The 12,119-nt window shown below is 52.9% G+C and overlaps 2 protein-coding genes across 3 annotated transcripts; one reads left to right on the forward strand and one right to left on the reverse strand.

Moving 5' to 3' along the window:
- The first annotated feature begins 1,534 nt into the window (after positions 1-1,534).
- On the forward strand, positions 1,535-4,331 carry LOC113204824 (inactive hydroxysteroid dehydrogenase-like protein 1). 2 transcript variants are annotated; one of them, XM_026420150.2, is made up of 7 exons: positions 1,535-1,696; positions 1,904-2,092; positions 2,222-2,344; positions 2,462-2,572; positions 2,683-2,903; positions 2,992-3,222; positions 3,339-4,331. In XM_026420150.2, the coding sequence occupies exons 2-7, from the start codon at positions 1,912-1,914 to the stop codon at positions 3,465-3,467; spliced, it is 996 nt and encodes a 331-aa protein (XP_026275935.1). In that variant the 5' UTR covers positions 1,535-1,696; positions 1,904-1,911; the 3' UTR covers positions 3,468-4,331. The 2 variants fall into 2 exon arrangements, with proteins under 2 accessions (XP_026275935.1, XP_026275934.1); XM_026420149.2 differs by lacking the exon at positions 1,535-1,696 and having other exon boundaries at positions 1,703-2,092.
- Positions 4,332-4,416: 85 nt separating this feature from the next.
- Positions 4,417-11,975, reverse strand: LOC113204830 (WW domain-binding protein 11-like). The gene is made up of 3 exons (XM_052264218.1): positions 11,876-11,975; positions 6,061-6,169; positions 4,417-5,542 (listed from the first exon to the last, which is right to left on the reverse strand). Exons 2-3 carry the CDS (start codon positions 6,158-6,160, stop codon positions 4,851-4,853), a joined length of 792 nt encoding a protein of 263 aa, XP_052120178.1. The 5' UTR covers positions 6,161-6,169; positions 11,876-11,975; the 3' UTR covers positions 4,417-4,850.
- Between the last annotated feature and the right edge of the window lie 144 nt (positions 11,976-12,119).

Raw genomic sequence — 12,119 nt, forward strand, 5'->3', positions numbered from 1 at the left:
ACATCTATTTGATGTCGATTCGATGTCACATCGATTTTGATTTCTCACTGGGACAGCGACATGCCCACATAAAAGGTGACGCTTATGCGCATTATATGTTTTGATACGCTGTAAAAGCGTAAACAATGTTTCACCTACCGTGTTAATTTCTACGCTCATAGAAGCGCAATCAATGCGTTAAAGTGTCCCCAACAATGAAAGTTTCATAAGAGACGCTAACGACTGCTGGGTAGGCCAACCCGCCAAACAGCCATGTGAAGTCGGTGGCTCGCCCAAGAACAGGGAGAACGGGTGAACTTGAATCAACGTCGTGAACATTCGTTGGGTTCGCGCGTTCACTCGCTCCGTTCCTAAGACGCCCCCCACCCCTTCAGGAGGTTGTGAAGTGAAGTAGACGTACGCACGTACGCCGCACGTATGTAAAGTTAAGCACGTGTTGGCGTATCACGGGAGATGAGCGATGAGCGTCCACGTGAGAGGCAAAATGACAAGTAAGGAGAGTGTAATTCTTCAAAAGTATTTTCAATTTGACGTTATTTGGTTTTGTGTGGCGCCACACATTGCTGAAGTGAGCGCTCATATCACGTCAAACGCTCACATGGGAGGGAGTGAGAGGGACGTAATGACACGTTAGAGGGGACGTTGGGTGTGATGAAACGTTAGGAGGACGGGGTGTCGAACCATGCCCCCACCCCCACCCCTTCCCCTCAAACATGCTCAAACGGCCATACGTTGCGGCAATGGGGGCAACGACCCAATGAAGAACCGGAAAGTCACCTGACCAGGGAGCCCTTCCAGGGGCGTAGAAGCCCATCATGGGGCCGGAGGGGGCTATTTTCAGAAACCGTGTCGGGGTTCCATGATCGACGAAATTTCGTCGCCCAATTTAAAGAGAAGAATTTTAGGGCGTTTCCAATCGAGTAACACCACCGGATTTTCAAAATTCAGGGAGAAGATTTATGTGATAACCTTACGCACGGTACGAGAATTCACATGAAAGGTAACACATTTTCGACGCATTTAATGAGCACATGGCGCTTATGCGCTTGAAACGCCTCATTGCACATTATAACATGCGTTGAACAAGTCTCAGCTTTCATGCACACTTGAATGCCCAACCGTACAGTAGTGAGGAGCCCCGCCGATGCACCTCACTGATAGAGGGGAAGTACCCCGGTACCCCTAAATTATGGTTGTGGTGTTTGGAACGGCTTTTGCAGTGACGGCACTCGACAGCACCCATTCTGAAACTCCTGATTTTCACGATGAATGCCGAGCAAATGTGATGACATTTCTCTTTTGCCGACGTGATTTGAAAAGTTACGCGCCCTTTCCAGCACCCCAGGCATCGTTTCGACATGCATTTCTCACATGGGCAGGTAGGCAAAAACGCACACCGGGCCCCTCCTCTCCCCCTCCTCTCCCCCTCCTCCGCCACACACCTTCCCTACGCCCTGTCCCGATGCCTCCCTCCCTCCAGCATCCAGCGCGGGGGCAATGTCCAGGGTCGCGTCGCGTCGTACCCATCGAGGCTCCGATGTGCTGGCTTGCGGTCGTGATGCGGAGTATATAAGCAAGTCGAGTATCGCGTCGTGCTCTTTTTCAGTCATTACTCGCTCATCACGGTTTTCCCTCTTCCGTCTACGACGCTGGCGCCCTCTTCTCTAGCGGAAACTACCGAATATCAATCTGAATGGTAATGTATTTTCAGCAGTATTTTCAGCAGACGAAAACTATCTAAACAAAAAGAAGATAGTACAAAAAAAAAGTCCGTCTCCTAATGTTTTGAACAAACGGAGCGTACAAAACATATTTAGAAGGGGGGAAACCTTGCAGTGGATCCGTGTTTACCCATTTTCTTAGTGGGACAGCAAGAAAGTCATGAGTTCTGTTGATTCCGTAGCTTACTACATGCACGAGCTGAACCGAGATTCAGGGATGTATGAAGAAATTCTGACTGTTTTGGGCATCTGCTACCTTGGGAAACTGACGGTTTCTCTAACATGGTCTGCCATCCAAGGATTTAGAGCTCACGTTTTATCAAGAATCCTACCCTCACCAAGCATTGCTGACACTTATGGACGATGGGCTGGTATGTAAACGTACCAAACTTCTCTGCTGATTTCTCTGTCAAAAAGCAAGAGCTATATTGACTTAGTTTGTCATTTAATAATCTGGCTTACCACTGATATAACTTCACTTCTAAATTTTACATTTTCAGTTATCACTGGTTGCACCTCTGGAATTGGACGTGCTTACACAGTAGAGCTTGCTCGTCGTGGGATGAATGTTGTTCTCATCAGTCAAAATATAGACAAACTGAGCGACTTGGCGAAAGAAGTTGGTATGTATTATCTAATGAATTTACCTTTTTTTCTTGTCATAATCTTGCATCAGTCCTCTATCACTTAAAGTTTTTCATTCTTAACCAAATGTTTGTGTCCTCTTTTTCCCTTCACAGAAATGGATTACAGTGTTGAGACAAAGATTATTCAGGTAGATTTTAGTGAAGGCAGATCAATTTACCAAAAAATTGCTACAGAGCTTGATGTCCTGGATGTCGGAGTCTTGGGTATGTTACAAAGTCTTACATTGTTAACACTTTCAAAAATCCCACTTGGCCATGGCAAAGTTCTGTGATAGAGCTAGAAGTGTTAATTTGATTTGTTTTCCTGTCTCCAGTGAACAATGTCGGTGTTCTGCATGGCACTCCTTTATATTTTACGGAATTAAGTGAAAATGATGTTTGGGATATGATCAACGTTAATGTCGGAGCCATGACTATGATGACTAGAGTCGTTCTTCCATCAATGTTGAGAAGACAAAGAGGAATCATTGTTAATCTCTCATCCATATCATCTATAAAACCTGTGCCTCTCATGGGAGTTTATGCTGCAACAAAGGTTTGACTTTTTTATTGTTTCTAATGTGTACTAGTTTTATTTTCTTAAAATGTTGATGACAATTTTTTCTTATCTCCTCTTTTTACAGGCATACATTGATCATCTATCTCAGGCCCTAAGTGAAGAGTGCAGAGGAACTGGAGTAAAAGTTCAATCACTCATTCCTGGATATATTAATACGAGTATGATCAAGTCATACCTACCACACCTTACTCAAAATCCTTACCTAGTGCCAAATGCCGAAATGTTTTCCCGTCATGCTATTTCAACTATTGGAATTGTTGACCGTTCCACTGGATACTGGTTGCATGGTTTTTTTGTAAGTTTTTGTTCAGAATTACTTTCTGACAAAGCTATAATAATCTTACCGTCTTAACTCGAAAGCAGTAGGTAATTTTTGTTTGTCTCTAATCTTTATTAATGCTTATCTTGCAGGCGTATTTCATGCAACTCTCACCATCCTGGGTACATCTTCGAATAAGTCATTGGTTAAACAGAAATGTCAGATACAATATTATTAACAACGAGCGAAGTAAAGTATCTCAAATTAGCAAACACAGGTAGACATGCCTTATTAATATCTATCTATCATGTTCCAGACATTCCCCTTGTTCATGTTGCCAGCACAGTCAAGAATCTGAAATAAATTTGTTCCATATTTCTGAACGGTTGATTAGTTGAGAAGTGTCATAAGGTTGTTGTGTGCAATTATATACCCTCACAATGACTAGGAATGTGAAGGAAAATCCTCCAGAGTTTGTACTTATATGAACACATGGCAATTCCTAATTCTTCCAAAGCACATTTTGCTTATTTTATATCCTGTAATTTGCCACATTTCTCTTGGATGATTTTCCAAATCTCTGTCAATATTCCTATTATTAGCCCTTGGTCCTGTCAACTTGTGGCAGTGACGTCCGAATGTCATCCATGTCCCGTGCTTTGTATGTTTGAGAACTTTAGCAATTACTCTTAGAACAGAGTAGGGAGTGTTGAGGGGTAATCAGTAGAGTGTTGCACGCGAGGGAGAATCTGCCTTCGGTGCGGGAAATTACTGCCTCTACGGGCCACTGGTGCTGGCGCGGACAACTGGCAAATTCTCCTTCGCGTGCATAGTTCTAGTAATCACTAATCACCCTAATTTTTTCAAACATCACTAATTTAGAATCTCTGACTGTGTCCACATGTATAGCAATCTTATAATGCAATCACTAATCATACAGCAGCTGGGTTTTAATGTGAGCTCATTTAAAAGTTCAAATTAATGTACTTATTTTAAACCTGTTCAGAAAAAACAGTTTTTTTAATTTTTGGTATGTGTAGTTCATTGTTTATCAGGCTATGAAGTACGCAATCTAGTCATTTTCAGCTATGTTTTGGTTTTATGTAATTGAAAAGATATTAAAAATTGAGTTTCATATGTGAAAATTGTGTTACATTTTTCATTTTTCGCCCAATCTCCTTGTGAAGTGTCCAGGAAACAAGAGTATATGGTTCAGAAAAAAATTATGAATGAAAGTTCAGTACAGTACTTTAATCATAAACTTAAAACTACAGCGATTTATTTACATTGATCAATTCAGTCTCATCTTAATGTGTGGATTCAAGAAGAAGAACTTGATTAATAATGCCGCAAAGTGTCTCCACCTCCATGCTGCTCTGCTCAGGGCAGACTGGGCCCCAGTGAGAAATGTTTTCCGACGACATCGTTTAAACATCGTTTTTCACGTCACTACGACGTAGAAGTGGGCCTGAAATCGACTGCAGTCTATGTCGTTTCTATGTCGTGTCGACGTTTAACTGTCGAAAAGCCGTCGATTTCAGGCCAACTTTTATGTCGTAACGACGTGAAAATAGATGTCGTCGGAAAAATTTCTCACTGGGAGGTGTGGGGGGATCGCCGCCAGTCTTTCCTCCTTCCGTCACGACTGATGATTGAGGGGTCGGTCAGGGCACGACGAAGCGCAGTGCGGTGGCCAGCAGGGCGCCCACCAGGATGAGGCCGAGGATGATCCAGAGCACGATGCAGCCGCCGCGGCAGCAGCGGATCTTGCTGCGCGCGACGAGCAGCTCCTTGGGCGGCAGCATGGCGGCCTTGGGCTCGCGCACCGGCAGGGGCTCGGGGGGCGTGGGGGTCACGTCAGCGGGGAACACGAGCGGCCTGGGCCTCATCATGGGCGGCAGCAGGATGGCGGCGGGCGGCCCGGGTGGCGGCGGCGGCGGCCCGAGCATCACCGGGGACAGCGCGTAGCCCGGCGGGTAGCCCGGTGGGTAGCCGGGCGGGTAGCCAGGCGGGTAGCCCGGCGGGTAGCCGGGGGGTAGCATGACCATGCCGGGGTGCACGCCGGGGGGAAGGCCCTGGAGCATGCCAGGTGGTGGTCCGTGCCCGTAGATGACGCTGGGGCAGGGCTCCGCGTCCCAGGTGGGCATGGAGGCGGCCGCGGCCGCTGCGGCCGCCGCGACGGATGCCGAGGACGCTCCCAGGGCGGCATGGTGCGGGACGTGGTGTGGCAGCGGGGTCTGCGACTCGGACGACAAGCTGCTCGTGTTGCTGGTGTCGGGCGGGGACGCTGTCCTCGACGGTCGGTGTGGCCCCGAGCGGGTCGAACGGGGAGCGTGCGTCTCGTACAGCTGTTCACCTGTACCAACGTGCAAGAAAATGACATCAGTACAATTATTGCGAACAAATTTCTTCACACTGGCTTGTTAGGCAATGCGTCAGCGGAGCATGTTTACAGAACTCAGTAAGCTGTGGCTGTGAATAAACATGTTCAGAAGATTTTAGTGTGTGGCTCGGAGGTTTTCTGAAACCTGAGTTCCACGACCATGGCCTGTCCTGCTGTGCAGTGCTACGGTGCCCTCACTATGAACGTCTCCGGAGGTGACGCTGGGCTTCGCGAGTAAACGTTGGACGTCAAACGTTCTCTTGCCCGAAGGCCCCCCGCCGCACTCACTTGGCGCTCCGGACGGGCCGCCGACTTCACACAGCCGCCTGGCGGGCTGGCCTACCCAGCGTGCAGCCGGCGCTACGATTAGCGTCGCCTCGTGAAACGTTCATTGTGAAGACACCCAGCTGGGGTCGGGAGGCGGGAGCCGGGGGGCCGGGGGCCGAGGCCCCCCAAACGGGCCAGATGCTGTTCTCTGAACGGGACCTTACCGCTGCCCTGGTGGTAGCCCTGCTGCTGCTGGTACAGCTGGTCGCGGTGCCGCCAAGCCATTGGGGTCCTGCTCGCGTCGCCGCTGTGACGCCTGTCCATGGCGGAGACCTGATAACAACAAGAGAAGAGAAACCTTTTGAATCCATCTGTCCGTCATCTCAGCCCGGCCCGGGCGCCAGCGTAACGTCATTGCGAGAAGCATCATCGTGACAGGGCGTGCGAGGGAGAGGGAGGAGGTGAGGAGGTGGCAGGTGAGAGAGAGGGGAGAGAGAGGGAGGGGGGGGGGGCGGACAGAAGGAGGATAGAAAGAGAGAGGGCTCAAGTCCGGCCACCCGCCGCCAGCACTATCACTATTAGACAGGAAGTGAAGCAACGACGCTAAGGCGATTCAGCAGCAATTTTTAACCCGTCAGTTGGCAACACGGGGTACAAAGGAGCGCGCTGCGGAGGATGATGGGATGGGTCGGGGTGAGGTAACGCGCGGCGGCCCGGCGCGGGGTCAAGGGTCAGGGAGCCGCGGAAAGGCCCTGCAGCAGTGCTGGGCTCGAGTCCATACTGACTCGACAATTCGACATTCGATTATTAGACTAGACGTCTCCGTTTAGGGATAATACAGGAAGTACATCCGTCATTTGCCGTGATGAGCCTGCCAAGTTCAGCCAATGCAAGCTAACACAGCGTCTTCTGGGTAGGCAACATCACGCCTTCGGTGCATGCGTGTACTGCGGGATGGCCTACCCCGAGTCTCGCAGGCGTCGAGCTCCCCGTAATTTGCCTAATGAATCTGAGAAAAACGAACGTACTTTCTGGACGATCCCTTAGTGTCCCTTTTCCGGGGAACAGCAAACAGCCCCGAAGAAATGAAGGAGACGCGTCCGTCTGTAACAGGTCACGTGTGCTTATCCTGGGCGACGCATTCAAGCGGTATATTGCGCCCCGGGAGAAAATGGAGAGTTCGCTCGCTCGCTTCAACACTGCCCCCGCCTTCTCCTGTCGCCGCGGTGGGTGAGTCGAACCGAGGCGCGCTAAACACACTCGAGCGCGCTGTCCGGCAAACAGCAGTTTCTTCCTCCTTTCCGGTTCCTGCCCGGGGGCCGACGACAACGGCGCAGCGGGCCTTCCCTCACCTACTCCCCCCCCCTCCTCCTCAAGAGAGGGAAAGGCGGGAACCTCATCGTGACACCGGGGCTGCCAATGCTGCGGACGCCCGCCCCACCCCGCCCCGCCCCGCACCTCATCGCCCCACACCAACACACTGCGGTGGTGGTTTCTGCTGGCCGCAGCTCCACGACTCCAGTGCCGAGCTCCTATCGGAGGGAAAACAGCTTTCAAAAACGTCGACGAGCGGCCTAACTACACTTTTCATATGCGTTTACTGGTGCCTGCCGAGGACCGAAAAACCATGAGGTCAACATCGACCGCGCGGCTGTCGAAAGTGAAGAGTCAACAGAAAGTGGGAGCGCCGCGCTGTGCGTTCGCAACACACCCCGTCTGCCCTGCCGTGTGTCCCTTCTTCATTACCTGTCCCCGCTGATGGAGGCCGTCTCCGCGGCGCTCGACCCTGATCGTCCGACCCTGCATCGTACAAAGCGAGGCACGTCGGCCCGCCGCGCGCTCTTTTTTCTCATGCTATAATACGTGAGGAGAGAGGGAGAGTGAGGCAGAGGCGGGGGAGGGGGGAACTGCTGGCGTCTCCTCCTTCTGCAGGCGGCAGAGTCCTGCGCAGCAGCCTCTCGGCCCATTTTCCCATAGAGTACACAGAGAGGGGGAGAAAAAATAGGCAAGAGGGAAAAGGGAGGGGAGGGGTCAGAAGAGAGATTAAGAGGAAGAAGCTTGGTCAGAGTGTCGTCCGTGTCTCCCGGCGCTATGACAATGGTGTTTATAACAAACAAACCTTCCCGCCTTGGAGGTAAAGCAGTCCACCACGCCCGGCAGTCACGCCTGACGCCTGCGGGCCGGGCGCCGCTCGGGAACCGCCTGGGAGGTAGGCAATCGCTGCGACCGGGAGACACGCCTGCAGGGCGGGTGGACTACCTCACCCGTACCGCCTGCCCGGGTGCTCTACCGGAGTGCCTGCCGCCAGCAGCAGTCAGTCAGAGATCTCGAAGAAAGGACACAGGGGCGCGCGGGACGCGGGGTCGCGACACCCTCCCAGTCAAGCAGCAGCCGGCGGCGCACCAGGACGCCATACGCTCCTAACCTCGTTTACGCCCCTCGTTACGCACCCACTGAGACTGACGGCGCGTCGTGTCACTTAGACACGTTTAGCTCGACGTTTAACCGCGACCTCCCTCGTCTAGCTGCGCCGCTTCGGAAGCCACGCGGAGGGGAAGTCCTGGGGGAGCAGCGGGGACCGGCACTTTGCATCCTCGAGCGACCCAGTTTCTCTGCTAGTGAGGGTGCAAATTTTCAAAATTTTAGAAAGAAATCCCTTTTTAGTGTGAGAAACATTTAAAATCGTGTAAGCTATTTAAGGCAACGGCTATACTGCTGGCGACAAACCTTGACCTACAATTTCTCTTATTTTGCAAAATGAATCTTATATGCATCTTCTCTCCTCCTAAATAAATTGAGTACCTGGGGTATAGACAATCAGGGCACTTCAAAGAAGGTGGTCGCAGTCTTGTCCTAACCCTAGGCCTATTCATACCCTCTGATAATGAAGCGGACTTCTTTTGCAGTCTATCTCTCACTCTCTGCTTGTCTGTCTCTGTCTCTCTCACTCTCACTCACGCCGTCCTGCGCCGCGTCACGCCCCGCAAGCTGCGCGTTTGTGCTGTGTGCTCGGTCCCTTGCTGATGGGACCTCTCCTGCGAGTCCCGCACCCACCCAGGCTCGTCTCCGTCGCCCCCATTGGCCGGGTGGGGGCCGCGTGACCAATGGGCGCAGCCCTTGGAGCGCGCATGGCCCGGCCCTGCAGGCCCCGCAGGCCCTGGAGGCCCTGGAGGCCCTGGAGGAGGTCACGCGGAGCGAGGCATCGCGGGGCATCTCGCATCGCGTCACGCAACGCGTGCCCGCAGTACAGTGTACACTGTGAAGCGATCAAGAAGCGGGCAAGACAGCGAAGTGCTGACTGGAAAAGAGAGTGTTGCCAGATAAAGTAGGCAAAAATTCCCACGAACACACCTGCGTGCATCTACGCCTGGCTAATAGGCAACGTTCGCACACTGGGCCGAGGGGTTTCCTAGTAGGCAGGCGCAAGATGCAACCCAAGAAACACCTGTGTATCCGTGGGAAATTAAAACATACAATATAGGAAAATTTCCCACGGGTACACAGGTGTTTTGTGGGTTGCATCTTGCGCTTGCCTACTATATATATATACGCTTTAAGTGTGGATGAATCGAGGGAGGGGGCGATATCGTGCGTGGCACACATGTATGCAACCTTCCTCAACGTACAAGAAAGAAGTTTCTTCTTGTATCGATCCCGCCGAGCGACCTCGATCAGGCGCTCGTCGAAAATGTACCCCGCACCATCTTTGAGCTAACAAGACTCCTCGCCGAGCAAAACAAAACGAAACGTGAAAAAATCGAATAAAGGCTCCTATAATGATACGTGTCTGTCCGATAATGTGGCCACGCAAGTGCGAGTGGAACGAGCTCAGGGGAGACTGGGCCACACCCCGCTCCAGTGGACTTTCGGGGAACTGAAACCTGCTCGCTGAGACGTGCTCTCGGCGGGCTTTTCTGTGATGCACGGCGGGACCGGGTGTCGTCGGTAACGCGTGGAAGTCGCCTCGCTTGTGACCATAGCCGTGGCCCTGTCGACAGTCATGGGGAAAGGGCTGGCGTAGGGGGTAATCCAGAAACTACGAAACTCTGCCTAGGTCCAGCTTCTGCAAGCTCTCCCAGCGCCTGATGGGTAGGCAACATCTTGCCTGCAGAGCTTGCGTCTCCTGCGGGCTGGCCTACCCCGAGTCTCGCAGGCGCCGAACTCCCGTACTTTGTCGAATGAATCTGGTGCGTACCTTCTGTTCTAGACAATCGCTACGATGATTAACACTAACGCCTCTGACCCGTGAACTTGGCTTTCGGCTATCTGTTGACGGACGGGAACTTCAACGCGCGACGCCACAGCAGACCAGAGGGTGACTCCAGGAGGGGTCCAAGCCCACGCCACGTCCCGGGAGCCCGGAGTCGCAGCGCCGCGCTCTTCCTGTACGACTTTGCTCTTCAAGTGCCGCGATAGATGGTCTCACCGACTTTTTGAAGACCTTTTTGGTGGCCTTTTGTGCGTAAAAGGGGCTACGGCAGACCGTCGGCACCTCTTTGGCAGCAGCAGGTGGCTGAAAACCTACGACAGACTGTGTACAGTTGTTATAGTTGTTGCATGAAAGTTGTGCGAATTATTACCCATCCGCTCGGCTCGGGCGCCTATGGAGAGCCCAGCTCTGCACGTGGCTCGGTATAACAACCACACATGTAGTAGTTTGGAGGGAGGTCCTCAGCCGCAGCAAAGAGGCCGCGCGGGGCGACGTTATATAGTCCGGCGCGGTGTTGTTCCCGGCGTCGTCAATTATTTATTCTGCGTCCTCCGGACAGAAGCGGCCCTGCCCGGCCCTGCCCGGCCCTGCCCCGCGCGCCGCTTCCGGGTTTTCCCTTACAAAACGAGCGCGGCGGTGCCGTGGGTATTTAATCGTTTCCTTTCCCCCGCAGCGCCGCCGGCCATCCTGCGAGCGAGACAGTCGATGCGACGGCAGTAATGATTCGATCGGACCCGCACAATCGCTGGGAGTCCTGTTTCCCCCCCGAGCCGAGAGTGCACCCCTCCTCCCCCCCTTCTCCAGCGCGAACTGCGTGTCTGCGTGTCCCCGCACCGCAAAACGTCGACGCTTTAAAAACCGATATGTTTTATCGTGTAGTCTCCGTGGCCACAAAAAGCAAGGCATGTCATACGTCTCAAATGCGTCTGTGGAGCTGATAACCGCGTATCACGCCTTGAGGTATCGTCCGCTTTCATCTGATCCGCCGCACTGTGTCGGTGTCGCAGCGAGAAAGGTCCGTCGTGATGAAAAAGGGAGAATCGAGCATGCGGCCGCAACGACGCAGCTCGAGATCATCTCCGTGATGTACCGCAACTTCGCACCCCCCCCTCCCCTACCCAAATAAAATGAAGGAAAAAGTAATACCGCATGAAAAGATTATGGAGGGTGAGCAGGCGTGCGGCTCCGAGCGCAGAGGCAACCCGCCCGCGCGCCTGCATGCGGTCTAGTATGCTCAAACGGCGCTGACCGGCCACGCTGGGCTCCAGATACTGCAGGAGAGGACTTCAAGAACTTAATGAAATGATTCAACAAACGCCACCTAGCTTTTGTTTCCCGAAGCATTTGCCCGATTTCCCTTTTGTTCGGCGTCTCCCCTAGGCAGCCTAGCCGCCTTCTCAGCGCCCTGCTCCTAAACGGCTATTGAGGCGGGCAGAGAAGTGTCACTAATCGGGCACCGCCGAGCCGCCCGCACAGACAGCGGCGCACAGAGCAAGAGAGTGTCACTCAACTTCAATCGGCTTAGGCCCTCCTGACCGCGCCCCCTACACAAGCCGACGGAATTGTGTGTAGTGTTTCAATCAGTGAATGCAGAGAGATAAAACTTATAGAGGGAAAAGCGCTTGGAGGGGTGGGGTGGGGCTTTGTCTTCTGGTAGAGAATATCTAAGAAATGAAGGAAAATCGAGGAGGAGGGGGGGGGGAGGGCGTTTTCTCCTTCTGGTAGAGACAGTCTCATTTGAGGAGGACCGTCTAAAATATATACCACGGGAAGGGGTTTGACTGATTGCGGCTCATAGCTTTGATTAGGAGAGACTTTGCCTCACTCACCTCCTCAGTGGTCGAACTCTCGTGAGGAACACGCGGGACGCCCTGCAGGCGACTCACATCTCACATTCCTGCCGCTAGGACACTACACCCGACGCCCCAGAGGAGAGTCCTAAAGTCCGAGGAGGCGCCCCGGCCTGGTCAGCTGGGGCGGGGGGAGGCGGGCGAGGAGAGCCTGGGCGAGTCTAGTATTCAGGACGGCGGGGAGTGCGGTCCCGTAGCGGAGAGACCGCGGGGGGTGGTGGTG

Source organism: Frankliniella occidentalis, unplaced genomic scaffold (assembly GCF_000697945.3).
Source record: "Frankliniella occidentalis isolate FOCC.00 unplaced genomic scaffold, Focc_3.1 Scaffold17, whole genome shotgun sequence".
In the NCBI taxonomy this organism is placed as follows: Eukaryota; Metazoa; Arthropoda; class Insecta; order Thysanoptera; family Thripidae; genus Frankliniella; species Frankliniella occidentalis.